This window comes from Aythya marila (genome assembly GCF_965140915.1).
Source record: "Aythya marila genome assembly, chromosome: 13".
NCBI lineage: Eukaryota > Metazoa > Chordata > Aves > Anseriformes > Anatidae > Aythya > Aythya marila.
Genome location: NC_139054.1, coordinates 709,385 through 737,060, shown reverse-complemented (window position 1 = coordinate 737,060; position 27,676 = coordinate 709,385). Strand labels below are relative to the sequence as shown.

Genomic DNA, 27,676 nt, shown 5'->3' with positions numbered 1-27,676 from the left:
AGCACTTACCTGTAGCTGAAGGACCAGGCTTAAACCCCACACATCTCCTGTAAGCGATGGGAAGGGCTTCTCAGAGCTGCTTAAAATCACTCTCTCCTTCAGCCCTGCTAATTAGCCAAGCACTTCCCGGCCTTCTCAGGGTTTTACAGGCAGACACACGCCCTCCTCGCACAGCTACCCAGGCTCAAGGGAAGTTATGACGCCAAAGGCATCAGACTGACTCCCGTGGCTGCAGACAGCAAGGTCAGAAATACAGGAAGACCTCCCTAGGGTCACGCCAAGGAGAAGCCCATGAGTTAGAAGACAGCAGGAAGCCCTAATCCAACACACCGGCCATTGGCGGTAGCAGCATTAGAAAACAGAGGCCAGTTGCTCGCAAATAAGCTCCTTTTGGCAGGAACAGACATGCTTTTCCCAGCTTCCCTTCCATCTGAAAGTCCCCGTTTCAGCAGAAGGAGATGTGTCACAGCAAGACCTACGCGGGGCTTTTTTGCCTGGCTGAGTACTGACCCCACTGCACAATGGCCCCGCTTGTGCTTGCAGCTGGAAGGGCAGCAGCAAAGCGAGGAGCAGCCCGCAGCTCATGGCAGACAAATCCCCCTCCTGATGAAGGGCTTACTCACGGGGACTGGAGAAAGTGACTCCAGCCCACGTTCGATGCTCCTCAGGGGTTACATGAGCAAAGCTTTGAAATCAAATAGTCACAGCAGGACCTTCACCTGCAGGGAGAATGGGAAGAGCCCTCCAGCAGAGCCTCCGCTGCAGCAGCCAGGTGGGCATGGTGCCGCAGCACTGGGCAGGAACACAGAGGGAAAGGTTTTTGGAGCCGCTCAGGGCTCCTCGGCCAGCGGGCAGCCGGCCGGGAAGGGCGCTCGGGCAGGGCTCAAAGTCCCCCTGAGCACCCGAGCGTTGCGGAGCGAGGACCTTGGCAGCAATACTCACCTCTCCTGAGCCTCGGGGCAGCTCCCAGACCATGGAGCCTCCCCTTGCCAGCTCAGCCCCACTCATGGATGGCTTGCATGGAAGCACTTCACTCACCTAAGCTTCCACAGCATTCAACCTGTGCCTCTCAGAACAATGCCTTAACACACCGACACCTCCTCAAGCCACGCTCGTTGCCATGCGGTCGCTCTTCTGTTGATGTTTCTCAGGAAGCCTTTGTCTTAAAAAAGCTTCTACCTCAGAGCTGCAGGCTAACGTCACTTGCGGTAAATCAATCAGCTCACTACTTTCTAGGACTCATCCGTGTCTATTTTTATGAGTAACTAATTTTTGACTCACACTCATTTTCTGAAGGGACTCAGAGCCCGTAATGCACACCGGGTTTTCACAAGTGGTTAGGAAACCGAGTGCTGAGCTGCCTTGAAACGTCTGCTGCACAAGTCTCTGCTCCTGTTCCTTTGAAAAAAGCCAGCCCTGGGGCTCCAGCACGTCTCGCTCAGCCTCGACGGCAGCAGCACGCCGACTGCAGCACCCTGCAGCTCCCTGCAGCACCCCACAGCACCCCGCAGCACCCGTACCTCGCTCCTGTGCTGGACACCGCACGATGCAGGAGGGGCACACGCTGTGCTGAGCGCCCGCTCCACCTGCCCGGGGGCACAGCCAGGCAGCCCCTCGGGACAAGCAGTGCCCTGTCCCCCCACACCGACGTGCTCTCCCAACACCATCAGGTCCAGCAGAGCGTGCCTGTGCTCCTTTTGCCTTATTTGCTCTCCTTTACGAGCCCTGCCCGCTGTCACTATTTTCCCCGTCCGGATAAGGAGCCGTTACTGGATAAATCACATGTGGCAGCCTGCTGGGCCGGAGAGATAAGGCAGCAGGAACTGGGGTACCCGCAGCTGGCACCACATCCCCCAGCCGCCCCCAGACCCAGCAGCTCCATGACAGAGGCGAATTTCAGCTCCCAGGCTCAGTGCCCTGGTCCAGTGCAGCAGGAGCCTCCTCTCCTCCGCCCTGCCCCAGGCACGCTGCAGGGAACAACAGGGGCATGATGTGCAGCAGGGAGCTGGAAAAGAGCTGTCCAAGGCCCTGTTGGACCATCCAACACCCCAACCGGCTCAGGAGCCTGGCAAGGCGACAGAAGTGCCTCAATAACACACAGAGCACAGAATTGCACAAGATCCAGTTATATCTGCCCTCGCTGCCAGCAGCCGCTTACAAGCACAGCCCCTGCTGGGGGGTGGCACACACGGCCCGAGAGCAGGAGATTTCACCAAGTGAGGCAGCTGGGCAGGTGAGAGACTCTGCCAGTGCCGAGAGAAGCCCAAGGACATCTGAGATCACCACCTTCGTGTTTAACGAGGAGATGGGGATCGCGGAGGCTTCAGGTCTCATGAGACCGGACTCCAGCCTGACCCAGAGCCAGGCAGGGCTCTCCCTGCCAAGGCAGATGTTGTTAATGCACCGTGCTTTCCTCCTCCCCATGGAGACGGAAGACGAAATGTCAGCGAACCTTATCAAACACAAATAACTTCAACTTCTGACCTTTTATCCTCTACCTTCCCTGACAGACTGTGGCCAGGGGACAGAGATGTGAGCAGTGAACTCCTTCCCCGTGCCCCAGCGTGGTGGACCCCAGCCCACCGCAGCATGGGGGGCGGCAGCCCAAAGCACAGCTCTGGCAGAGCAGGGAAGGGGCAGGGACCGTTGCACAAGCGGACAGCTAGCTCAGGGCTTAGTGACAAGGGAGCAGGAAGGAAAAACATCAAACCGCAGCCCTCTGCCAAGTGATTGGCGCTGCTTCCGCCAGCAGCTCTGCAGAGCTTAATTAATGAGCAAACATCTGCAGCCTCACATCCCGTAAAGAACATTCACAAAAGCACACTCCATTCATGCGAAGATAAAAAATAAATAATTAAAAAAAAAAAAATCTCAGCTTTTTCAGCAGGTGGGAAAGCTGGAGGACACAAGGAGAGGCAGGGCAGCGTCGACGTGCTCGTGCCCCGGGGCCGCCGCGCTCCCCGCCGCGGCTTCCTGCACAGCCGGGTGCCGAAGGAAGAGCTCTGCGGCACACCCAGCTCCTCTCGAAGCCACTGGCACGGGCTCTGCTCTCAGCGAAACGCAACCCACCCAAAATTCACCCCCTCGGGCAGCTCCAACCAAGTCCCAACCTGCCTCCGGCTCCCCGCTGCCCAGAAGCCCGCAGCCACCCGCCAGCCCTGGAGCACAGGGTCCCAGCCGGCAGCAGCCCCGTGCCCGGCCACGCAGCACCAGGCAGGAAAGCTTTGCCTCACCAGCAGGCTCTGAGCCTCCTCCTCCTCCTCCTCCACAGCTTTGATCCCATGCCACGTGTCCTGCAGCCACCACAGAGCCTCCCAGCGTCTGGGGACTGCTCAGGGAGGATGGGACTGGGATCGGTGGGGGCACCCCACGTGCCCCTTTCAGCCTGCACAGAGCAGGAGCGCACCTCGCATGGGGCGTGAGGAGACCCTGACCCAACGCCCCGGCTGCCAGCAGCCCCCAGGGCCCCCCCAGCTCCATCTCGCCGGGCGGTCTGGAACAGGAAGGATGCGGTGGCACACCTCAGCTGCAGCAGGTGGCCCTGCGCTTGGGGACCGCATTTCACTTTTTCTCTGAAAAGCAGAGTTAAAAGCGTGCTTCAAAGAATGAACAAAACCGACAGCGCCATCCTGTTTTCATGATGCCAGGGAACGAGGCCACCAAACCCCACACGCACCTCAGCACCCCGGCTGTCCCGAGCCACCAGCAGCATGGCTCTCCCAGGAGCTGCCCGAGGAGGAGTAGGGGGAAAGGGGGAGAGGGGGAGAGGAGGAGAAGCCCCCTGGCAGCCACCGTGCTCCCACCACCTACGCACGCCGCTGGCAGGGCCCCCACTTGCCTTGCAGGGTGCTGGCAGACACCTGCTTTCCTTCTCCAAAACGCCAGGGTTCAAAGTCGCCGTGCTGAAGGACCCCTCGGAGGCCAGCTACCGAACTCCCCCAGCTTTGTCTGTGCGTGCTGGTTGCTCCCCGTTGACAAGCAAAGCAGAATTTCCAGCCTTTTACCACCAAAGCAGACTTCACCCACCGCCCCCTCTAGCAGGCAGCGCAGGGGAGAGCAGCCTCCTGGCCCACGGATAAGCACACTGGTCACATTCGTAGCAGCTGTTCAAGGAGCATATCGCTATTTTCTTCATTTCCTATTTAACCGTCCTACTGGAAAAGCAGTTCAGCCTTTTCTGATTTCTGGATCAAACGCTCCCAGTCAGGGGCAGCAGCCCCACGGTGTTTTTGCAGTCAGCTGCCAGGGGCAGCCATGGTGCGAGCACGGTTACAAGTCTGAGAGCAGTTTGCAAATTGTTTAGGCAGGGAAAATTAAGGGACAGAAAACTCGAAGGTGAAAACTAAGACAGGGCACAAACACAACCAAAGCCAAGTGATTTTGACTCTGAAACAGGCAGGGCCAAGGCATTCCTCGTGCTGCTGCGGATGGATCAGCTCTGTGGGACGAGTGGCACGCGCTGAGCACGCAGGACCTGCAGCCTCCTCTGCAGCCTCGTCCTTGTCCTCCTCCCCTCTTTTTTCCCACAGGTAACACTGATGTGGGGCTCAGGGGCTTGCCACAAACCCGGTCTTAGGTTTCTTTGGGATAGCAGAGCTGCTCAGAGCCCTCAGCAGCCTCGCTCCCTCCAAAGGCTCAGTGGGACAGGGCAGCCCCGCAGGCATCGGGACCCCCGGGAGCACAGAGCAGCCCCAACCCCATCCCGGTCCCATGGCACAGAATCCGAGTTCAGGGCCTGAAACACCACGCGTGGCAGGATCACCCCGAGGCAGGGCAGGGAGCCCCAGAGCAGGCGGTGGCAGCAGGAGGACCGCTTCCCCTGCACGTCCCCAGGGTCCTTCACCCCCACCTCTTCCCAGGCACCTGGGGAAGACCCAGCAAGGTGGGAATAATCCTTGTCACACCGACCAGCATCACCGAAATGTACCTGCTCCTCCAGCTCCTTCCTCTTTGGCAACGTGAGGGCAGCCTGCAAGGTCCTCAGCTGTCCTTGCACGTGTCCCTGTCCCAGCACAGTCCTGGTGTGCAGCGGGGACAGCAGGGCGCTGTTCTGTCACCGCTCCGTGCGCTTCTTGTCTCCATCTCGGCAGCTGGCACCGGGGCACGGGCCCCAAGGCCTGACCCCTTCAGACACGGGGATCCCACAGGCAGCAGGGTACGTACAAGGCACGTGGGGCGTTTTGACTCGTGTGTCTGAACAGAAATGGCACCAATGGGTGCCCCCGGGCAGCGGACACCATGGGAAAACCGAGTGTCCCCTGCTGAAGCAGCAGCCAAAGCAAGGCAGCACCCACCAGCCCCAAAGCAGGCACCTGCCTTCCAACCCAAGCGGAGGCAGCCTCCAGCAAGCCTCCCAGAGGTTTTCAGAGGCTGTCTACAAGACACCAGTGCTCCCAGTTCAGCCTTGTCGCACCGCCTCATGGCCACTGGTGGCTCATGGCTGGGGCTGCCACTGCTCAGGCTGCCAGCGCCGAGCGACAGCACCAGTGGCCCCAACAGATATAGGGCCAGGAGCCAAGGCGAAACAATGAAAACCATTTACAGGGCAGGAAGCTGCATCTGCTGGATGAAACGCTATCTTCAAACAAGACGTGTTTGGATAACTCCAGTTTCATAACTCGCCTCTTCCGATGTTAGGAAATCACGGTAATAAAAAGAAAACAAAATGGGGGAGAAGAAACTTGGCATGGGGAACAATGGGAGAATTGCTGGAGACACGGAGCTCAGCCCAACCTGCTGCGCCTGATCCCAGGGGCAGCTGGGGCTCCGGCAGCAAGCTCCAAGGGGTGTGCAGGAGAATAAATGTCTGATCAAATATCATCGGGAAAGGAGTTAAATCTGCTCTAAATCTGCTCAAGAGCACAATACGCTTCGATGATCTTATATTACTTGCCTGCTTGCTTGTTTTTAACAGAAATCAGCGTTATCTTGGGGGGCAGGGAGAGCAAAATTAGACAGAGATGGTGAGCAATGGGCCCCAGAATTTGGGTTCTGGCAGGCCTCATCTTCGTCACCTTGAAGGCTTTAGAGGTGGCAGGGGACAGCAGTCACCTCTCTCTGGCACTGAGCACTGTGGGGCGAGACCAGGCAGCTGCTGGTGGTGTTAGCAGGGGTGAGTGACAGCGAGGACAAACCCCCTGCCCCACAAATTCCCAACGCTAACCTGAAAGCCTGCCGGGGTGTTAGAGAAGGGCGTTTAATGGTGCCGTAGCAGGTCACAGCTTTGCAGGGACAAGGACAGAGCACAGCAGCCACAGCAGCTCCTCACCTCCAAGCGCGGGGCAGCTGCTCTGCAGCCCCTGCCCCACGTGCCACGAATTCCCACCACAAGGCTCTGCAGCAGCAATGAGGCCAGCTGGAACCGAGCTCCCTTGCTGGCACCAGCCTCGTTTTCCAGAGCCCACCCTCCCTCTCCAATGCCTTCTGCAGCCAGAGCCGTGCCCGCTGGGCACCACCGGGGCGCACGGAGCACCGCCGGGTGCTGGTCCAGGTCCCCAGCTCCTGATGGGGCACGGCAACAGCAAGAGCAAGGAGGGAGCTTAAAGCAAGGGGGTGCTGCAAAGGCACGGCTCGGTAAGGGGATTGTGCTCCTGCCCGAACACGGAGGGTTGGATGCAGATGAGGTTTTGCTCCCCCCAGCCAGTGTCACTCCATCCTGCTCGGCGTGACCCCCCCGTGTGCTTGGTGCTTCTGGCATCGCGGCGAGGGCTGCTCGCCCCGCTCAGCCCCCACCCTGCTCCTTCCCCCGCCCCACAGCCACTGCCTCGAACAATTTGGGAGAAGGAGCCAAAAGCTGAGGTCACTCGACCAGGGCACCGGCCCCCTCCCCACCGACCTCCGCCCCCCGCCCCCTCCCCAGTCCAAATATAAACTTGCTTACAGGAAATGCCTTAAAGAAAAGGCACCTCCCTGAGTCCCGAAGAATGCCCAGAAAATAAACTGTCTCTGGACATGAAGGAAATGGCTTTTTTTTCTTTTTTTTTTTTTTTTTTTTTTTAAACACACTGCAAAGCATGTTTAACCCTTCCAGTCCCTGCCGGGACACCCCCAAGCCTCAGGCCCTCGGGGAGCTTCCAGGTGCCTTTCTTCTGGGTTGGCCACAGGAGAGCATCCCCTCGGCAGAGGTGCCCATGGCCTCGCACCACCACCACGTCTTGAGCAAAACCGGTCCCAAATCCATAGCCCAGGTACAAACTCCCTGATGATGAGAGCCCCAGACCCCAAAACTTTTAGATAAACACAGGCTCCATTCCCAAGCAGAGGACGAGCTCACACAGTTGTCTGCATCACTCCAGGTCCTGCATCGCCAGAGAGCAGCTGGGGAAGCAGAGGGGCAGCACCTGCGCCTCCCTCCTGCCTGCCCTGATGCTGGGGGCAGCCCCTCCAGCCCCACATGTGTGCCTGCACCCAGGAGCCCTTCCCCGGCCACCTGCAGCACGGCAGGACACAGCTGTGAGCCCAACGTCCCTGCCACAGCCAGCCCTGGGGACTCACAGCCCGCAACAAACAACCCTGACCCCGACGTCCCTCCCGGCACGGCTCTGCTGTGCCATTTCCCAGCTCCAAATCCCATCCCCGAGCTTTCTGCAGCCGGCAGGGATGGGGTTCCCATGTGAAAACGGGAATCAGAAAGCCAGGATAAGGCAGGTAAAACGGCACTGCAGGGTCAGGTAACACCGCCCTGGCAATGCCCAGCATCCACAGCCAGCAGCTCCTACCTCCTGCAGGCTGCGCAGCGCTGCGGGTACTCTAGCGAGGCGGGGAGCAAAGCAACACGTGGAGGCTTAGGAAGCACAAGCACTGTTTTCATACCAACATCCCTACACAAAATCAAGAGAGAAGAGGAGGAGCAGAAACGCAGGAAATCCCGTACGCAGAGGCCGTGGGTTCACAAAGGATTCGCAGAGCGCAGCTCTGCTGCCCCTCCGCAACGCCTCCCCGAACGTGCCCCTTCAAAACGTACACTCAGGGCTTTAAGCCTCAGATGCACGAAGTCGTTTGATACAATTCAGCTGCTGCTGCAGAATGCCTAAAATATTTGTTGTTCTTCCGAGCAGCAGCAGCAGCGCGGGGAGCTGCAGAGGTGTGCGCAGGCAGGCACGGCGCGTGGGGAAGGAAGGGAAGGCAGCGGGGTCGGCTCCCACTTGGCCGGGAAGGGAAGCGCCCGTCCGGAGCAGGGGTCGGGGGTTGGCAGGAGATCGTGCCCGTCCCGCAGAGGAGCCCCAGCTCCTGCTCAGCCCTGGCTTTTGGCCTTGTCTGCGGAGCTGCTGAGGGTGAGCAGCCCTGATCCCTGCGGCACAGCCTGCGCGAGCCGGCAGCACCAAGTGCTGTGGGGAGCTCTGGACGAGGAGGATGCTTCTGCAACAGCGAGCGGGGCCCAGGGGAGCAGGGCCGTTCCTCTGGCTCTGCTGGACAAGGTGTGCAAGGAAACGCAGCCCCGAGGGGCAGCCTGGCACCTGCAGCCCGGGGGATGCCCAGGGGCAGGGCCCGCGGCCAGCTGACATCCCCAGCAGCAGCACAGTGTGTGCAGGGACACGAGCTGGCCACCGGACCTCAGCTTCATCTGTGCAGCCCCTGTGTCACAGAGCAGTCATGGGACAGGACGGCCACGAGGCAGAACTCACCCGCCTTCGTACGGGGTGGGACCCGGGGAGGGGAGCAGCGGGCACACGGGCAGCGCTCCCTGCGCCCAGCTCCCTGCACCCAGCTCCCTGCGCCCAGCACGCCGCTGTCCGGCGAGAAACACCCCCTGCCCGAATCAGCAGCCAAAGATGGGAATGAGGAGTACCTGTACCTAGGATAAAGGGACTCGGTGCTGGGTGCAAGAGTGCCGAATGAATCAAGGACAAGACAAAGCGCTGTTAAGGACACGCTGGGTTTACAGCAGCCACGAACCCAGCGCTCTGTCCTGCATCTGCCAGGAAAAGGTTCCAGGATGGAGAGGGAAGGGCAGGGAGCAGGGGGACCAGGGCAGGGCGCTGAGGGAAGCCCCGGCACGCAGCACTCACTCACCTGGTTCTCATACACACCATCTCAGGCACGATTAAGCTCTCCAAACCTTTTTTCAGCAGCCCGTTATTTGCAGCTGGGGGAAAAGGACTGCAAACCTCAGAGCCTCCCTCCAGAAGGGCTGCAGGAAGCCCGTGCACAGCCCCAAGCGCGGGGCCAGCGGCACGGCCACGCTGCCAGGCTCCGAGCAGCGGGCACGGCGCTGAGGGCTGGGCTGGCACAGCACCACGGGGCTCTGCGGAGCTGGGGCTGGCTGCGGGAGCAGGCGGGGTCTGGCAGCGAGGTGCGATGGGCAGTCAGTTATCTGCCTGGGAAAATGGGGCTGAAACTGCCCGGAGGTTCTGCTCTTACCCAACGAGCCTGACGAAACGAGGTCAAGTGAGCTTTGAGTCACCCCCGGGAGGCTGTGTCCCAAGCCTTGTGACACGTCTGGCTGCCGCCACCTCTGCCCACTTGCAGTTCTGCTGGGGTGACAGAGACCCTGCCCCGGCCACCCCCTCGCCAGCATCCTCCAAGCCCCGGCACCGCTCCCTCTTCCTCCCCAGCCCAGCTCACAGCTCCCCGGCCTCATCCCAGCCCTTCCTTGGGCTCACCTCCTTGCCCTCTCTGCCTCTGCCTCCTCTCCCACCCAGGACAGTGAACCACGGGGCGCTGCGGGACACCGGCCACGCACCAGCGCCCAGCTCGCCACCTGCCGCGGGGCCCAGCACAGCGCCCAGGGCACCGCCGCCGCTGGCAGGGCGCGGGGGAAACGTTTTGTTGCCTTTCCTAGAAGGCACGGCGGGAGAACGTGACTCCTCTGAGCGGCGTAAGACAAAGGGGCATTCAGAAGCTGAACTTGTGCCCTTGACAGCGGTGAAAATATTCTTGTGAAATTCATGGGAAGAAAAAAAAAAGAGCGGGGGGTTGGGGAGAGAACAGAAACCCCACCCTCCACCTTTGCACACCACTTACACTGGGGCGGTTACAGCCTGCAGGTCAGAAGCCTCCTGTCCTGCTGGGACCCCGTCGTGTTTGCACGAGCAGCGCTGGAAGCATCGCGCACACACACTCCTGGGAGCGCAGGCACCTTCCCCAGGCAGTGGCATTACACCCTTACGCCCTAGCGAGCTCTGAACATGAGCAGCAAGGCCAGCTCCAGCAGGGCGCAGCAAGCTCGCCATTACAGCGGGCTCCCTGCAGACCCCACGCACGTTGCAGTCAGATCTCTTCCCTCCCAGAGAAAGGGCAGCAAAACCCCAGCGCCACCGGGCTGAGCGTGCTGGGCCCCCGGCACCGCGCTCCTGCTGCCAGTTAGGCACCAGGAGGCACAGTGCACCGCAGGCTCCGAGGAAATCCAGCCCCAGGTGCTCGCCCCAGGACGTGGGGAGGGAGCGCGGCTGCTCCAGGCACCACACTGCCCTCCAGCCCCACCACGGCACATTTGGGTGGTGGGGGAAGAAGCAGCAGAGCGGGACACGTCCCCTCCGGCATTTCCCAAGGGAGGAAGGTCCCCGGAGCTGCTGTGTTTGCCAGGGCCGGTTCCCTGAGCCAGCCGTTAACGTTTACGCAGCCTGTGACTGGCACCGGGCGACAAGTGCCCTTTGCTGATAAGGAAGCCTTCCAGGGACTCAGCAAACAGCTCCGCCGCTGCGTGCTGGGCAAATGCGGCGGGGCCACGTGGCACGGGCAACCCGTCAATGATTAACTGGGACCAGTCAGGCAGCACTGGGAGGCAGGGGGGGAGGCAGAGCGGGCTGGCGAGGGTTGTGCCAGCAGAGAGGGCAGCTGGGGGCTGTGCTGGGAGCTGCACCCCACCGCCCCGGTCACCCTGCTGACTGCTGGGGTGATCCTGGGCCCTGACACAGTCCCAATTAGCAAAGGTGGCAGCCAGTGTCAGAGGCTCGTTCCTGTACCACAATGAGCGTGGGGCTCCAGGGAGGGAGGCATTGGCACAGCTGCCAGGCTGGGCGGTGGGAGCCCCAGGACAAGAGGGGCAGGATGAGGCCAGCACCACCCCACACCGCTGCCAACCCCACGTGCACGGCCAGGCAGGTGACACGCCGCGTCCCTCAGACACAAAACAGGGACGAGTAAAGGCAGCCGGCCGGCACTCCGCACCTCCTGCACCTCAGAAAGCATTTCTTGCTGGAAATACAGAAAAAGACCCCGGTTCTTTACATGTCTGTGGGAGCCCCGGCAGCTTGGGAGCGTTAATGTGATCACCTGGAGGTGACTTTCAGAAAGGCACAAGCAGGGTTACTGTGGCTCAATCATTAACCGGGTGGGAGACCCCCGGCCCTGCTGGAATGCGGCTGCGCTGCCACCGGCCCTGCCCAGGGCTCACCACAGCCAGCACGAAGGGGAACGCAGCCCCCGGCCGCGGAGAGGCTCCGGCCCCTCAGCACCACGTCCCTGCCGGCAGCACCACATCCCACCAAACGCTGCCTCCTGCTTCCCAGTGGGGCCGGGAGAAGAGCTGGGGGGTGAGGAGCGGCTCTGCCTGCCAGGCCGCAGATGTCCCCGCTGCCACGCGTGCCTCCCCGCGTGCCACCGCTCTCCTGGCACAGCGCCACACGCTGCTCCGGCCGGCTGCGCTCACACGAAGCCATGACTTGGTGAGTGCTGCTCCTGCAGATGGGACAAAGCCACCCCCAAGACACCGAGCCTTCGTCCAGCACCACAGTCTTCCTGAGAGCACCCCGAGCAGAGCACTGCCGGCAGCCTCCCCGCGCTGCCCCTGCCCAAACGGGTCCAGCACCCCCGGTCAGCTTCGGCACGCTCCCTTCCTGCCAGGGTCTCTTCTCCCACTTCCATCGCAGGAGAGATGCCACAGGCTGAATTTTGTGTTCGCTCTTCCACATCTTTTGCACAAAGCCTCAGAGTGGCAGTGCTGCCGCAGGCCCTGCACACGCACGGTGTGGCACGGGAGGCTCCGGCAGCAGCACAGCACCTCTCAGCCTCCGCAGCCCGCACGCTGCCACCAAATGCCTTTTACACCCAGGATGACCACGTTCCTCGATGCACCCATGAGATAAGCCCTGGGTGAGCGCGCCCACCTCGCCGTCCTGCAGGACCCTCCCCGAGCCCCGCACGGAGCGCACCGAGGCCGGGTCCCTGTGTTTGTTCCCTGCCACCGCAGCCCCGCGGCCAACACGCTGCCTGCATTTGGAGGGCTCTGCTCCCACACACGCCCAAGTGCAACAGCCCGTCCACAGCCACGCACAGCGCACATGCCAGTCTGCAAACCTCTGTTCTGGGCAAATTGTCACCAGCTCTCCACGGAATAAACAGCTTAAGGAAGGAGACCCCGCTCTCCTCTCCCCGAGAGGCGATTTGCACGTCACGCAGCAACCCCGGGACACCCCCAGGCAAAGGGCAGCCTTCATTTCCCCTGCTCGACTCAAACTGACTTTAAGAACTTTCAGATCTTTTTGAAATTAGTACAGAAATCAAGGGGAAGTACTGAAGTGCCCTTAGGCACAACCATATTTTGTTTTCTTACGAAACTGAATTGCTGGCAGCCCGTCCCATGCATACGCTTAGCGTTGGACATTTGAGGCAATGCAGACAAGGAATGCTCACCAGAAGCACGGTTAGTTTTATTCCGTTGGTCTTTTATTAGAAAAGCATTTCTCAAAAGAAGTGCACGTACACAAAGTGAGCGTGTGCACCTTCTCAGAAGCTACACTTTACACCTGCTTTGCTCTGGGATTTGATGTTTTGTCACATGAGGAAATTAGCGATGAGCTTTTGGTATAAGGATCTGATCTATTTTTTCCCCAAACAAATGGAGGAAGACAGAGGGGTTTTGAACCAAACCCTTGCTCCTTGCACAGCTCCCCACGCAAGAGGCAGACCCAAATGTAAAGCTGCACAGAGCAGCAAGGAGCTGCTACGCCTGCTCCAGCAACACTTGTACGTTTCTTAACTGCATTTCAGTTAAAATGTAAACAGAAGCAAGCACACTCATTGATAAGAATTCAAGCGTGTGCACGGCGAAGCATGCAGCCTGCTGCCAACACCACCACAATGCGCTCTCTGACAGCCCGCGACTGTGCCAGGACCTCTAAAGGCAAAGGTCTCTCTCCCCACTCCTGCCCTGTGCACCCAGGAGCCATTCTAAAACACAGATCTCAAAATCAAACAGGAGCTGCTGTTTGCTTTAGCCACAGCCAAACAATCTCTGCGAACGCAGCCTCGCACCTTGGCGGAGAGCTTTGACAGCTCAGCGTCAGCTCACAGCCCGATAAGGCGCGCACGGCAAGCTGCTCCGTGCCCGGCAGCCGCAGCTCCCGAAGCAGACCTGGCTGCAGAGCCGTGCCCAGGGCTCGGGGAACCCAAGCGGGGCTCCTGAGGGCTGCAGCCCCACGGTACAGCGGCACAGAGCCCTGCTCCCGGCCCTCCCGACGCCAGCGCGGAGCTCACCGGGTCTCACCGCGTCTGCGGCTCGGGGCGCACACGGGGGCTGCCCGGCGGCTGCACTTCGGCTGCGCTGATCCCGGCTGGAGGGGGGCGAGGGACCCCCAGGACACCGCTGGGTGCCCCCCCCCGGGCTCCCCGAGGCACCGCCGGGACCGCGCCTGGGGCAGCTCCGTGCCGCGGGGCCGCGCACAGCCCCTGGGGGCACCCCCCCGACCCCTCCCCGCGGGAGCGCGCACCCCCGGGACCCCCTTTACCTCCGGGCTCCGCTGCGCCCCCGTCAAAGCGCAAAGTCCTGCAGGCGGACAGACGGACAGCAGGACGGACAGCAGGACGGGCGTGCAGGGGGAGAGGCGGGGGTCCCGGCCCGGCCCCGCTCCGGGCGGGCTGCTGCGAGCCGGGGCCGTGGCTCCGGCCCTTGTCGGGGCGAGCGGCCGCGGGCAGGGGCCGGCTGCGGGCCGGGAGCTGCGGGGGCAGCGCCGCGGAGCCCCGGCCCCCGGCAGCCGGGGCCAATCGCCACGGGGGGGCGGCCCCGGGCTCCCCTCCCCTCCCAGCCCCTCCCTGCCCGTCCCGGCCCCTCCGTGCCCCGTCCCGGCCCGCAGGGTCCCCTCCCCTGTGCCCGGGGGGGCACCAGCCCGCGCCCGGCTCCCCCAGCCCATCAAACCCCCCGGGAGGCAAAGCGGGGGCACCACTGAGAGCAGCGGAAAAGCGTTCGCAAGAGGGTGGAGAATAAAATGGGGGAGAGGGGCTGGAAGACAGGGGCTAGGAGGAAAAACCCCATCAGCAGAGCGCTGCTCCCCCGGCTCCTGGGGAGGGGACAGCTGCGGGCAGCCAGAGCTGTCCCAGGGGCTGCATCTCCCCGGGGGGGCTGCGCAGAGCTCCTGGAGCACCCCAGGGACAGGCAGGGTGGGTGCTTTGTTCCCCCACCCCCGTGGGAAGGCCGCAGAGGCCAGGAGGGGGGCACGGCCGGGCGAGGGGAGGGCTCGCGGCACCTTCCGTGGGTTGGAACCGGGCACCAGCACCAGGGCGGCCCCAGGGGCGCACCCGCAGGCGGTGGAAAAAGTGGCTCAGAGCAGGATTTCAAGCATTTTCCACCCGTTTCCTCACGCAAACCGGGAAGGGGGAGAGGCGTGGGGGCAGCGAGGCAGGAAGGCTCCCAGGGGCGACGGGCTACAAACGGGCAGGGATGGGGACAGCACCCAGCTGGCAATGGGGACAGCAGCCAGCCGGTGACCGACACGGACCCCGCGGGCACACACTCACCCCACACACACCGGGGCCAGCTGCATGAAGGCCGGGAGGAGCAGCAGAGGTGCATTTTGCAGGCTGCCCCCTTGCCGGCCGATGAATGGGCCGCATTGAGGCCCCGCGGTATTAATAGCTCCCAGCCCACGGCCAAGGAATGGCAGGGAGCCCACGGGCTCGCCCCGCGCCTGCACAAGGCGCCCAGTGTGCACGTGTGCCCGCGGGGTGCTGAGCACGGGACGGGGGTAACGCTGCCTCCGGCCGGCACGCAGCCCCGCGGGGATGGGGGGAGCAGCACCAGGAACCCGGGGAGAGCAGGGATCACACCGAGCAGGATGCGGGGGGACAAGGGGAGAGGTGGTCCAGAGGGAGTCACTGAGAAGGGCCAGGAAAAGACCCGACAAAGGCCCTTTGAAGCTGGCTGAATAGAGGAAAAGCCGTCCGGGGGGGTCAGCAGGCTGCGGGGCTGTGCCCCCCTCCCGGCAGAGGATGGGAGCCCAGGGTGCAGGACACCCAAACCGGGAAAAGGTAAAAGGCTCAAAGCAATAACCTCTGCCCGGCCCTCCCAGGGGACCTGAAATGGGACCTGCAGAGCTCTGTGCTCCCTCCCAGCACATCCCCACACACCAGTAAGCAGCTGGGGCTGGGAGCAGGGCAAAGGCATCCTCAGCGCCCTCGTTCCTGTGCTGCAGCACCTGATCGTGTCGCATCAGACCTGTGCCTTCGCAGGCAATTCCTGCTTTCCTTGCTGCCCGCAGCCCCCATCCCACACCCGCAGCCCCCTCGGTGCTCCCATGGGACAGGCAGCCCAGCAAAGGGCACCCCCTCCTGGGCAAGGCGCACAGCGGCCCGACCAGATGAAAACACCCTGGAAAAACTGAAACAAGCAAAGGCGGTAAATAAATAAATAAATAAATAAATAAATAAATAGATCGAAGCCATGGGAAATGCCTCTCCGCCCCGCGTGGCCACCCACCACGAGGAGGAAACCCACGCGCCCACAACAAGCACATCCTGGCCAGCCCCCAGCCGGCATTGTCTGCTTCTCTTTTTCCGACGACCAAAGTAAACAGGGGGGCGGGGAGAGCAGCAAAAATTCTCTTTCAGGTGTATAAATAAAAAACGGCCGCAGAGATGAGCAAACCAGGAGCCAGTGTCCCGGGGTAAACTTATTCACAAGCATGTGCTCGGGGGACTCTTGCTCCGCTAACGCAGCTATTATTCATGTTTCATAATTTTCCACCACCGCGGATGGAAAACGGGAGAACCCTGTGACATTTTTGCATCAGCCTGCTCCATCTGGGCTGAAATACGCCTCAGTGCCGGGCGCAGCCTGCACTCGCCACCCGCTCTCACTCCCGCCCCGCGGAGCCCTGTTTCTGTTTATTTCTGTCTGGCCACCCGGCTGCACAACAGTTGCTCGCTTTTTTTAATCCGGGGCTATAAAAGCTGTCATCTCCACCACCGCCGTGGCAGCCCGTCGCATTTCGGTGTGTCCCCAGCGAATCTGGGCCCCGGACACCACGCCAGGATCCCTGGGCACGGCCGCAGGTGGCAGAGCCGCACATGGCCCTGCGCTGGGAACGTTACCGGGGCAGAACAGATGGGTTTGTTTCCTCAGAGCATGCAGATAGCGGCAGGTAGCCACCCATGCAGGTTCCCGAGGTGTTATCAGCAAGAAAGAGGGCAACGGGGCGATTTGGCAGCAGGCACCCTGCTGGGGAAAGCAGCTCAGGGCGGACACGAAGCGGCAGCTGGAGCCGGTGCCGCCAGCTGCTCGGGCACAGCAGGCAGCGCCCCGCCAGGGCCGAATTCCCCGGCTTCCAGGGGAGGAGGGCGAGAGGGAGAGCGAGAGAAACTCGGAGACATACGCACAACAGCATCATTCATAGGCGCTGATTTCATAAAACAAGGATCCTGTGTCTGGCCCGGAGCTCAAGGCAATTAAAACAGCAGCCACAGATCTCAAAGAAACAGCAGGAATTTATCTGAGGAATCCGGATTATGTGGCCAGTGCTGAAGCGGAGCAGAAAGCCTCCAGCTCCGGGAAGGTAAACACGCTGGCGAGGAGAGGCAAGCGGCTCAATCACCCCGACTGTTCCTGCCTCACCCACCGTGCCGGGGCCTCCTCCCCGAGCACGGGGGGACTGCGGTCAGCAGGGGCTGGCCCGTGCTGCGTGGACACGGCACCACCGAGGGGTGGGGACAGCCAGGACCCCCCCGTCCCCACACAGCCACCAGGGCAGGCAGGGCTGGTCTGCAGCCAGGTGCCACCACAGATGCTAACCACTGCGGGGCTGGTACGGGGCTGGGGGGAGAGTGCCCAGGAAGGGTTATCGTTCCAGAGATAACGGTGGCGGTTTGCAAGTCTAAGAAAGTGGTTTTCCATCCTGGCCCAGCCTCGGGAAGCACACGCTGGGCTTACCAAGACACTGAAAGCAGCCACGGTGCTGATTAAACTCACCCCGGTCTTACCAGCACCAGGAGCAACCAGGGCTGGGGGCAGCACCTCCAGGCCGTGCTCGCAGCTCTCCTGCAGGTCCCCAAAGAGGCTCCTGCCCCCCCTGCTCCCCAGCCCACCGGGCTGACGCCCCTGGCTGCAGCACCATGCCAGGAGCCACCACATGGCCACCACACGGCCACCACAGCCACCACACGGCCACCACAAAGCCGGCTGCACCAGCAGGACCTGAACGGGGCCGTGGGGTGCCCATGTCCCCAGCAGGGTCCCCATGGGGGCTCTGGCGGGGAGGTGGCCGTGGTGTGCTGGCAGCTCACGGCCCTCATACATCTCCCTCTGAGACAAGCACAGCACTGGAAACAGCTGAAATGTTTGCCAGAATACACTGGATCCGATCAATGTTCTCACCGAGCTTTAATGAACTCTCCTCCGCCACGTTCGTAACAGCTTAACTCTGGAAAACTCCATTTCCTCCCTCACCTGCGACAATCTAAGCCGACCTTGCCGTCCCTGAGGAATTACTGCCGTCCATCAGCAGTACTTTGGACCATTCCCAAGGAGACCATTTAGCAGCAGAAGGCACGAGTTGGCAGGTTCAGGATCTGGTTGTTCACGGAGCATTGGAGCAGACTGAGAAACTAAACCACAGTTCCTCTTTCACATAACTCAAAATAAATTGCTTTCAAGATTGTTATCCGCAGGCTGTTATCACAATCATCTTTAAAAGCCACATCAAACCAGTCTCAGCACTGACGTTTGAAATGAAGAAGAATTCCTCAAACATTTTGAACAGTCTCAATACAAAGGCCGATGGAAGTATCGTTACAACGCTACCAAACACAAAACAGTCCCCCTTTTTTACGAAATGTACGGGGTTCCTTTTTTTGGAGGGTTGGTGGGAGGCAGGGGATTTTAAAGCCATTTTTTAAGAGAAGAACTTTTATATGTGACAAACTCAGCTTTTCCCCCAAGCATCACGTTTCAGCAGCAGCGGAGGGTCAGCACCACGGAGTGGGCATCGGGTGAAGCATTCAGGAGGGTACGGAGAGGAGCAGGGTTATTTTCCATGGGCTGCAGTGACTGCCGGGGCAGGGCTTTCCCAGGGTGCGTAAAGACCTGACGGGGAGGGGTCCGGGGTGCCACAAGCCCACAGGCCCTGGGCTCAAGCCACAGCACTGCAGCAGTTTGCCACCAACCAGGGCAATCTGCGCTGCCCTCAGCAGGGATGCTCTCTTACAGCTGGACCCAGCACTTCTGTTCCCCCCAGTGCTGTCAGCAGCAGGGTGACAGGGGCTCAGACACCCCCTCATGCTCTGAACACCCAGAAGCCGTTCCAAGGGAGCTGGCTGCAGAGGCAGCGTCAGCACCCGCAGTGCACGCAGTGAGGCCGAAGGCTCTGCCTTACCCAAACACCCCCCCCAGGTCACCGCAAGCACCCCGAGCCCCGCCAGCAGCGCCGTGTCCCTGCAGCCATCAGCAGCCGCGACCTGTCCCGCTGGCACAGCCCTCAGCCTGCTCAGGCACAGCAGCAAGCACAGACACCGGGCCAGGACATCACCAAATTCACGCTATTTCAGACCAAAAGTACAGCGAAGCCCCAGGACCCCTCAGCACGTGTTTCCAGGCCACGCTCTGCCCTTCACCCCCCACCTGCCCCCGGGACACCCCCACCGACCAGGTGCCCTGCCCGCTGCCCGGGGCTGGGGGAGCACCGAGCACTCGCCCCTCGCCCCGGAGCTGGGTGCTCTGCCCCTCCCCGCGATGGGAAGGGAGGGAGCGCAGCACCGGGGGAGCCCCGGGGGAGCCGCAGCGGTGCCGGGGGTGCCCCCCCGTGCCCACCACCCCCCGATCCGGCCCGGCCCTCACCTGCTGGCCGCAGCCCCAGGGAGCAACCGGAGCCCGACGGCTGCGCCCCGCTCCTGGCCCCGCTCCCGGTGCCGCTCCGGGTCCCGGCCGCTGCCCCCGTGCGGAACAGGCGGCGGCTCCTCCCCGCCGGGGGTGCCCGGGGCCGGGCGGGGCCGCGCACGATCGCAGCCGCCCCCGGGCCGGGAGGGCTCCGGCACCCGGCACCCGGCACCGCCCGGGGCCCCCCCAACGCGCTCCCGGCCCCCTCGCCCCCCAGGATGAGGCAGGGGGCAGAGCGCTGAGGACATCTCGGGCAGGACCCCGGTGCTCCCCGTTACGAGAAGGAGTTACCACTTGCAGCCCGGGCTGCAAACAGCCCACGCCGCCTTTTTCCATCCAAGCTGTCATGCTTCAACACAAAACCACGTGAATGTCGCAAAGCGCCCGCCACGGTCCTGTTTGCACGGCCCAGGGCCTCCTCCACACACAGCAAAGCTCTCTCCAGAAGTGCTCTCGGACTGTTCCAGGCACAGGAAACCTTCCCTTTGTGCATTTTTAGCTGGCGTCCACGTAAAGCTCTTACCAGAGAAAGCCCCGCACGGCCAAACCCTTCTTCCAGTTTGCGCTGTCCGTTCCCATGTTCATTTCTGGAGGTACCCACACTCACAGCTTCCCTCGCGATCCCTTTGGTCTCATGCAAACGACTCAGATGCTGCAGACACAAGCGGACTTCCTTGCCTGCAGTTTCTTTCCAGCGTGTCTCAATCGCTCCCTGCTGCCCCAGGAGGAACTTGACCACGCTGTGCCCACGGCAGCCTCGCCACCACGGCCGGGGCCTTTCCCCAGCTCGCTCCCCGCACAGGAGCAGCCCCCCCTCCAGCAGCTCTTCCCCTCTGCCCTTCAGAGAAATCGCCCACTTCTTGACAGGACCCTGCTGCTCGGAGGGGGAATCTGCATTTTGTTAGCTACAGGAAACGGAAAAACTTCCAGACCCTGAAATGGAAGCCCCCGAAGGACCGGGGGATGCGATGGGGGATGGGAGTCTCAGCTTCCTGCAGCGCCTGCTGCTTTTTGGAGTTTCGGAGCATTTTATAGGCAGAAGGGGAACAAGGGCAAGAAACGGCTTGGTTTCACAGGCCGGAGGTGCCTCTCGCTTCTGACAAATAGTTTCCTCGTGATCATTTATTGGAAAAAGTGAGCTGTGGCCAAGTTGATTTTGCTTTTCTTTTAGAGCACTTTTTCTCACTTTGTCTCACGTTGTTTCTCAGGAACAGTCCCTGCGGCACGTGGCAGCGGGCTGCCCTTCAGCCTGGGAAGGAGAGGGTGGCTGGGAAGGCACGGGTTTGTTCAGCAGTGTTTGCTTTTTAGCCTAGAGAGCAGAAAGGTGACAGGAGAACAAACTGAGAGCGTTTCGCATTGCTGTAGGTCAAGATAAAAGCAGGAGCCCTTTGCACGTCCGTCTCAGCCCCGTGCTGGCTGTTGGTGACGCGGGGCTGAGGGTGCGCGCAACCGGCAGCCCTCGGGAGCTGCTCCTGCAGCCAGCAGGGCGCTGATCCTGGGGAGCTGCTTGGTGGGGTGGGGGCAGCAAGGGCAGCGATGGACAGCACTGAAGCAGAGTCATTGAGGCAGCATGAATTGGCACCTACCGGTGAATACACGGGTATCCATCCCCAGGGCACGGTCAGCAGGACACGACAGAGGCTGCAAACCCCAGCTGCGCCCGGAGGCCTAATTACAAAGGCTGTAGCACCAACCCACCCTCTCGCAGAAATTAAAGCAATATGGACAAACATCAGAGAGCTCTGCCGTGCAAAAATAACCTCGAGTTCACAAGGAGGCCAAAGAGAAAATGCTGGAGATTGCATCTCCAGCCAGAGCTGGAGAAAAGAGCTGATGGAAAGAAACACAAACTATTTGTTTTCACTCACACTGCCCCGGCAGGGTGATTTTGGTGTGTACATTCTCATTTAGGAAGTAACTCTCTGCTTTCCAAGACATTAGAACAGATCACAAAGCATCTCATGCTACCAAGGGGAGGGCTGACCCCGGTGAGAGGAGAGCGCCCAGGAGCGAGGCCACGGAGGCTGCAGGGGATGGAGCATCAGGGGCGAGGAGCAGCCCCTTCCCTTCCCTTCCCTTCCCTTCCCTTCCCTTCCCTTCCCTTCCCTTCCCTTCCCTTCCCTTCCCTTCCCTTCCCTTCCCTTCGGAGAGGACCAAGCACCACCAGCGCGGCCGTCAGAGCGCAGAGCTGGGCAGCACCATGAGTGCTGTCAGGATGCGGCCCCGTCAGGCTCCCTGGGTCGGGCTGGAAGCCGCTTTCTGAGCGGGGCAGCGCTTCAGTGCGGCTCCACAGCCCAGCCCAGGGCTGACCCGCGGGCAGGCAGGGACGGGAAGGGGAAACGAAGACTGCCTCTCATCACATGGCACGCCAAACCCTCCAGTAATCACATTCAGTTCAGTTTTTCTACTTCCTACCACTTCACTTGTAACCCAGGCTCACTGCCACATCTCCCACCGCGGAGCAGGCGGCGATTTCTCAGAGTTTCACGAGTTCCTGGAGCGGGGTCACCGCAGCCAGCCCGGGCGCCCCGTCCCACCCCGGCGCTGCTCCGCGCGCTCCCTGCAGCTGCCACCCTCCTGTCACGCAGGCGTCCCTCTCCTCCCGCCTGCCAGCGGTGGCAAAAAGCCAGGTCCCAGCCTCCCCCGCTGCCCCCAAGCACAGCACCGCCGGGCACGGGGCACAAGGTGACCTGCAAGCAGGAGGGACGCGCACCCCGGGCACCAGAGCTGCAGGCTGGGGCCAGCAGGAGGAGGAGGAGGAGGAGGAGGAGGAGGAGGAGGAGGAGGAGGAGGAGGAGGGGGAAGAGCAGGAGGGCGATGCTGCCCCGTGCCCACACCACATGTGGGCACCAGTCGGGTGAGAAACGGCAGCCTCACGCCTGAAGCTCCAAATCAGCAGAACCCACTCAAGATCCTTTGTGCAAAGCAAGCTTGGGTAGAAAAAGAATAACTCAGCTGTGACAACACATCAACAAGGGCTAAATTTAGCAGCTTGTTTCTGGAGATCCAGATGCTGGGTAAATACAACCTTATTATTTCACAAAGGGGCAAAAGTTCAGCAGAATCCCTAGTGCTGCTTTTCCCTGTTGTTGCACAATGCCCAGTGGAAGGAGCCCTCGTTGGAAATATTGTATCATCAGCACCGCCTGACACACTTTGTAAAGGTATTTAAGGAAGCTGCCAGCTCAGTCCTCATCTCCCAGCAGTCAGACCGAGGCCACTGCTTAATGACATCTGCAGAGCGTGCTCCCAGACCTGCGTGTGGGGACGCCCGATGCTGCTCTCAACAGGAATTTATTCGGAGGGACGGCGCAATCTCAGCACGCACGGCTTGTGCGCGAGCCTTTCCTTTCTGCTTCCAGCAGAACAAAGCGTGGAAAGCCCAGCTGAAGGTCAGAAAGGAAGCGGGGAGCCAGGCCAGCAGTGAGGGGCCGGGCGCTGAATGGGACTTGTCCGGGGGCACGGGCTCGGTGCCGAGCGGTGTGGTGCCCCCGCGCGGGGCAGACCCCGTGGCAGAGCGCCCTGCAGGACACCCAGCAGGGGCACAGGGCTGGGAGCTGTGAAACTCGGGGCAGCACAGACCTGAGTCCTTACCAGGAAACACTTGGGTTTCACAGGTTGTTTTAGCCAAGGGAAAAAACACAGCCTCCAAACATTGTTCCCAAATGAGCTTTAGCCACGGATGTGATCTGGCGGAGTCTTCCCTGCCCCTTCCCTCGCACAGGGCTCTCTAACCCCATTAACAAGCTCCTGACATTCACGCTGCTAATCTCTCCCTGAAAGGGAAGGGAGACCACCCAGGCTCACCTCCGGAGCTCCTTCACAAAGCACCTTTTGTTGCCCAGGGTTTTCCTGTGCGCCCGGGCTCCTGCAGCAGCCGGGGCGCGGAGCTCACCCCTCGGCGGACGCAAAGCCAGGGCAGGTCCTGGTGGTTGGGAGCAGCACCGCGGGGATCCCCCGGCACATCCTGCGGGCACCGCATTTCCCATTGCGTGCTGACACCGCTCGGCTCAGCAGCACAGCCTGCACCGCTCCTGCCCTGCCCTGCCACGGCTGCGCGTTCCTGCTGGCACCCCCTGCCCGAGGTTGCCCGTGCTGCTCGCATGGAACATCAGGGTTTGGGGGAAAATCGCACTGCTGGCAGAAGGAACCAGGAGCCCCCGCGGAGGCTGGTCCTTTCCTTTCTTCTCATGACCCTGCCCAACCCACAAGGAGAGCATTCCTGCCCAGAGAAACATTGTCTCAGCTTACCTGCATCTTTTTTATCTTCTAGCAGCGAGAAACACTGTGAAAAGAAAGAAAAATAAATCATTTTGTTATCTTTTTAACTCACATATTCTTAGATTCCTACAGTTTGTGTTCTTCATGCAATCCAGCTCAGTCCCCAGAAGACTGCCAGGGACGGGGCAGGTGGACAGCCCAGGGCCATCAGATCCACATCACGGGACCACGATGGGGATCAGGAGGACGCGGCTGTCCCCACGCGTGCAGACCCCGGTGCTGTGCCACAGCGCTGCAGGTGGTGCCGTGAGCTGCCCACACAGCACACATCGAGCATCACACCCGGCTCCGCTGCTGCCCCCACAGCCCCTGCACAGCCCTCTGGCCACAGGGCTCTGCTCTTCCTCCTCCTCCTCCTCCTCCCTTGGTATTTTGAGGCCCGGAGGCTGGAGCAGGCAGAGCCAAAGGACGCGTTCTCTGCAGCTCAGTCCCCTTCGGCCACCCCTCGCCACGCGCCCCAGCCGCTCCTCTCTGCAGCTCGGGCTCTGGTTGCCCACACCCGCGGCCCTCCCGTGCGGACACACATCCTACGGGCTTTGGGCGAAAGGCACCACCACGGTGCAGGCAGCACAACTGCTTCTCCAAGACAAATTTCAGAAGAATGCCAGCCTCACCCCCGAGGGCTCAGCGAGCAGCTGTCGCAGGAATCAGCTGCGTTAGGGTCTTTCTCCAGAACAGAACGGGGAGGAAGGCACCGCCGTCCCACGGGAGGAGCCTGCAGCAGCTCCGCTGGAGAGCAGCTCTGGTAGAGGCATGAGAAACAGCTGGAGCAGAGGAAGAGAGGTCCCAGGACATCTGGCCCCTGCCCCAGGGTGAATTCATGCAGGAGCCTTTTTTCCTTTAAGCCACCACATGGGAATTTCGGCAGAGGCTGCAGCCCAGCAAGCCCTAACCCTGGAGCCCGAGGCCCCGAACCAGAGCGCTCGCTCCCTCTCAGGGGCCCTTCTCCTCCCCACATCCAACCTTACTTTCACCACGTGCCCTGCGTTTCCCACACTGAAGGAAGAGGCCACTGCAGGTCGGTGGGACTTGAGCAGCGTGTGAAGGAAGCTGCCGGGCCTCAGCCCCCGTGCCGGTGGCTCTCTGGGCACCGGACAGAAAAAGCAGCACCGGGTCGATGCCTGCACTGAGCTGGGGCAGGCTCCGGGAAAGCGGGACCCCAAATGTGCCCTTGGTACCTTTGTGGCTGTTGGTTGGAGGGGAGCTGCCCACGCCTTTATCACATTAGGAGGCTCTGTGGGGCGATGCTTCACCCCTCCCGGTGCAGGGGCTGGAGCTGGGGTACCGCTGCTGCCCTGCAGAGCTTGTGTCTGCAGGATGGGCTCCTTGGGCGTTCCCAAACCTCCTTCCCCAGGGAGAAACCCGGGCAGGCGGCTGCTGCCACGTGCTGTCCCCTCCAGGGGTCCTGTGCAGCATCCTCGGTGCCACGTGCGGCACACAGGGAGCTGGAGAGCGTCCGCGCTGGGTGGCGAGATGATCCCCAGGACCTCTCTCGGATCCACCATCACCAGCTCCCCAGACATCAGCCCTGCAGCCCCCGGGCCTTCTGCTTCCCACAAAACCTTCCACCCGGCCACGGCCCCACCTCGTTTAACCCGGGAAGCTTTAACCCCACTGACAGAGCCCTGCGCATTTCTCTGCCTTCAGGAAATTCTTCTGCCTCCCGTAGCGAGTAGCTGAGCAACACAGGCACAGGGAGGGAAAAAAGGAGGAAAAAAAAGGCCAAAGCAGAGCCCTCACCCGCGACATCCCCATTGCATTTGGAACACGGAGCAGCCACGTCCTCGGGCCCTGCGAGCACCGAACACCCCCGGGCAGCTCTCAGCCCAGCTGAGCAGACCGGGAACATCGCTGCCCCGTGTGCCCCCCACCTCTGTGCTCCCGGGGAGCTCCCACCCCGGCCCCACTCACTGCCAGGGCAGCTCCGTGCTGCTCACACCTCTCCGTGAGGATTTTCCTTTCCCCGCAGCAGGTAGCTGGGGGCAGCGAGGGGAGGGAACCTCAGCCTTCTTCTCCAGGGCTTGTCCCCCTGGGACAGCCCCTCTGTGCCAGCTCAAGGCCCAGCCGCCCCACGGCAAACGTCCCCAGCAGCCCTGGGGTGCCTGCACTGCCCTGACATGCAGGCACCTGGCGGGGAGGTTCACGTGGGAAATGTGCAGCTGGGGGGCTGGGGACAGCCAGGACAGGAGGTGTCCCACAGAGACCCCCAGGTGCCACCCCAGACGGGCAATGGGAGCCTTTATCGGGCACGAGGCTGCGGGTGGGTGCTGGGTGCGCCCAGCACCGAGGGACGGAGCCGGGATGGAGCCGGGATGGAGCCGGGACACGCTGCAGGGGATGCGCCCCGGTCCCTGCCACAGCATCTCTGCCAGCAAGATGATGATGACAACAGCTTGCAGGGACAAGGAGGGTTAACGAGGATGTGCTAAGCTCTCTGGAGACAGCAGGGACAAGACAGCTATTAATATTATTAATGAATTGCACAAATGTTATTTTTAGACTTAACTATTCTGAGCTTTGTATTGAAACCCCCGGGGAAGAGCCTGCATTCCACAGGCGCTTCACCCCTGCAGACCCTCGCCTGGTGCAGTGATTTTCGTGCTTTTTCCAACCTGGTGCTCCCGAAACCCACACTAACGGTACCCCCAAAACCTACCCCTCATACCTCACACAGGTGTGACACAACAGAACTAACACAACAGGCAGGGATGGGCTAACAGAGCGTTGTGCTTTAAGCCCAGATGAAAAATGCCAGATGCCATGGAACGACTGCTGCAGGAAATTAAAAACCCGGGGCCTCCGGCCCCCATCCTTGCTCCGCCATCCCGCTCTCAGCCGCCCTGCGTTCAGGTTGGCATGGCCAGAGGCACAACCAGCCCCGTGCACGGCCCCGCTGGCACAGCCCAGGCCTCCAGGTGAGCTCCTTGCGTGCAGCAGGACGGCCCCAGGGCTGCAGGCATGGACCAGGGCTCCCCATGGAAGCGGGGCCGGTGCCACACGCGTGTGCACAAAGAGGCGTGCGCTGCCCTCCTGCAGCCACGACCCCACGGACGGGCAGGACCTGACCCAGGCAGAGGAAAGGTTTCTGGCCGTGAGTGCTCACGTTATGGAGAGGGACGAGATTTGTTCTACTTATCAATAAGAGCTCAGAAGCAGCTGCCTACCAACAAAATAGGGAAGGGGGGAGGAATGCACCTCGGGATTACAGCAGAGAGGGACCGCTCGTTATTGCCAGCGGTTTGCAATGAGCCTGGACATGGGGGGAACGCAGGGAGAGGAACCCGAACCCTCTGCTGCCACGTCCCGCAGACCCACAGCGGGCAGGGAGGGCACCCGAGCCAGCAGCACACACACACACAGCACCCAGTGGCACCACTGAGCCAGTCCCCATGGGGCACGTCCCAAACCCTCCTCTCGCCGGGTGTCACGGGCACGACGTCGCCCCACGGCACGCACCGGGCTCCACCGGTGCCACCTCCCCGCTCCGTCCCGGCCTGGCCTCGGGGCGGCTCTCCCTGGGGACCAGCGGGGAGCGCGCCCCCGGCGCTGCTTAAAGGGCAGCTCCTTACCTTGGCTCTTTTGAAGCAAGCCCAGAAAAAGTCCAGCAGGGGCATGATGTGCCCGGGGCAGGCGCTCGCCGGGCGCTAGAGCGCGGGGAGACCCCCGGCCCCGGGGCGAGCGCGGCGCGGAGCACCCATGGGTGCCGGTGCGGCAGAGCCGCGGGCAGGCAGCGGCTGCGGGCAGGGCTCGGCGCAGGCAGCCGAGGGAGGGCCGGGCAGGGAGCCCTGCCCGCGGGGGCGGGACGCGGATTCAAACCCTGCACCGTTACTCAGTTGGTCGCGGATCGCGATGAAATTCCCCGTTGAGAAGCCGCCGGCGGTGCTTGCGCCGGGGGGAGAGGGAAAAGAAACGGCCCCGGAGCCGCCGCTGTCAAAGGCGCACGGAGGGCGTCGGAAACCCAACCCCAGCTGGTTTCGATTTTCACTCCGGCCCCGGCTCCAGCCCGTTAGGAGCGGTCACGGAGGCGCTCGCAGAGGGCTCCCAGCAGCTCCGCTCCCCCGGGACAAACCTTCCCCAGCGCCCTCGGGGCGTTTCCCCGGGTCCCCTGCAAGAGAGGCCCCGTGGTGAGCCTGCGGCAGCCACCCCAGCTGGGAGAAAACTGGGGGGGGGAAAGAAAAAAACAGTCACCAAACATGGCCCGGCCATTCATTTTGACTCTATTCACAGCTATTCACAGCTCCTTATCTTCCTCCTGCAAACATTTGTGTAAGCTTAGCATTTGTTTGCAAGAAAGACCATAATAAAAGGAAGTGCCACAAAGTCCTGTGCAAGCAGCCGGGCGTTGGGTACACAGCCTCCAGGCTGGAATAAGCC

At 61.6% G+C, this 27,676-nt stretch overlaps 1 protein-coding gene across 5 annotated transcripts in view; it reads right to left on the bottom strand.

The window, feature by feature from the left end:
• Positions 1–27,154, bottom strand: part of STARD8 (StAR related lipid transfer domain containing 8) — a 50,306-nt gene extending 23,152 nt beyond the window's left edge. Inside the window, exons 1-2 of one of the 5 annotated variants that reach the window (XM_082771217.1) lie at positions 26,872–27,154; positions 23,273–23,306 (exon numbers count right to left, since the gene is read on the bottom strand). In XM_082771217.1, the coding sequence (XP_082627343.1) occupies positions 23,273–23,306; positions 26,872–26,916 (79 nt within the window). In that variant the 5' untranslated portion in view covers positions 26,917–27,154. Of the gene's footprint in view, positions 1–9; positions 149–7,718; positions 7,753–13,667; positions 13,873–18,982; positions 19,063–23,272; positions 23,307–26,871 lie in introns of those variants that run through there. The other 4 variants (XM_082771223.1, XM_082771222.1, XM_082771219.1 and 1 more) reach the window with 4 other exon arrangements.
• Between the last annotated feature and the right edge of the window lie 522 nt (positions 27,155–27,676).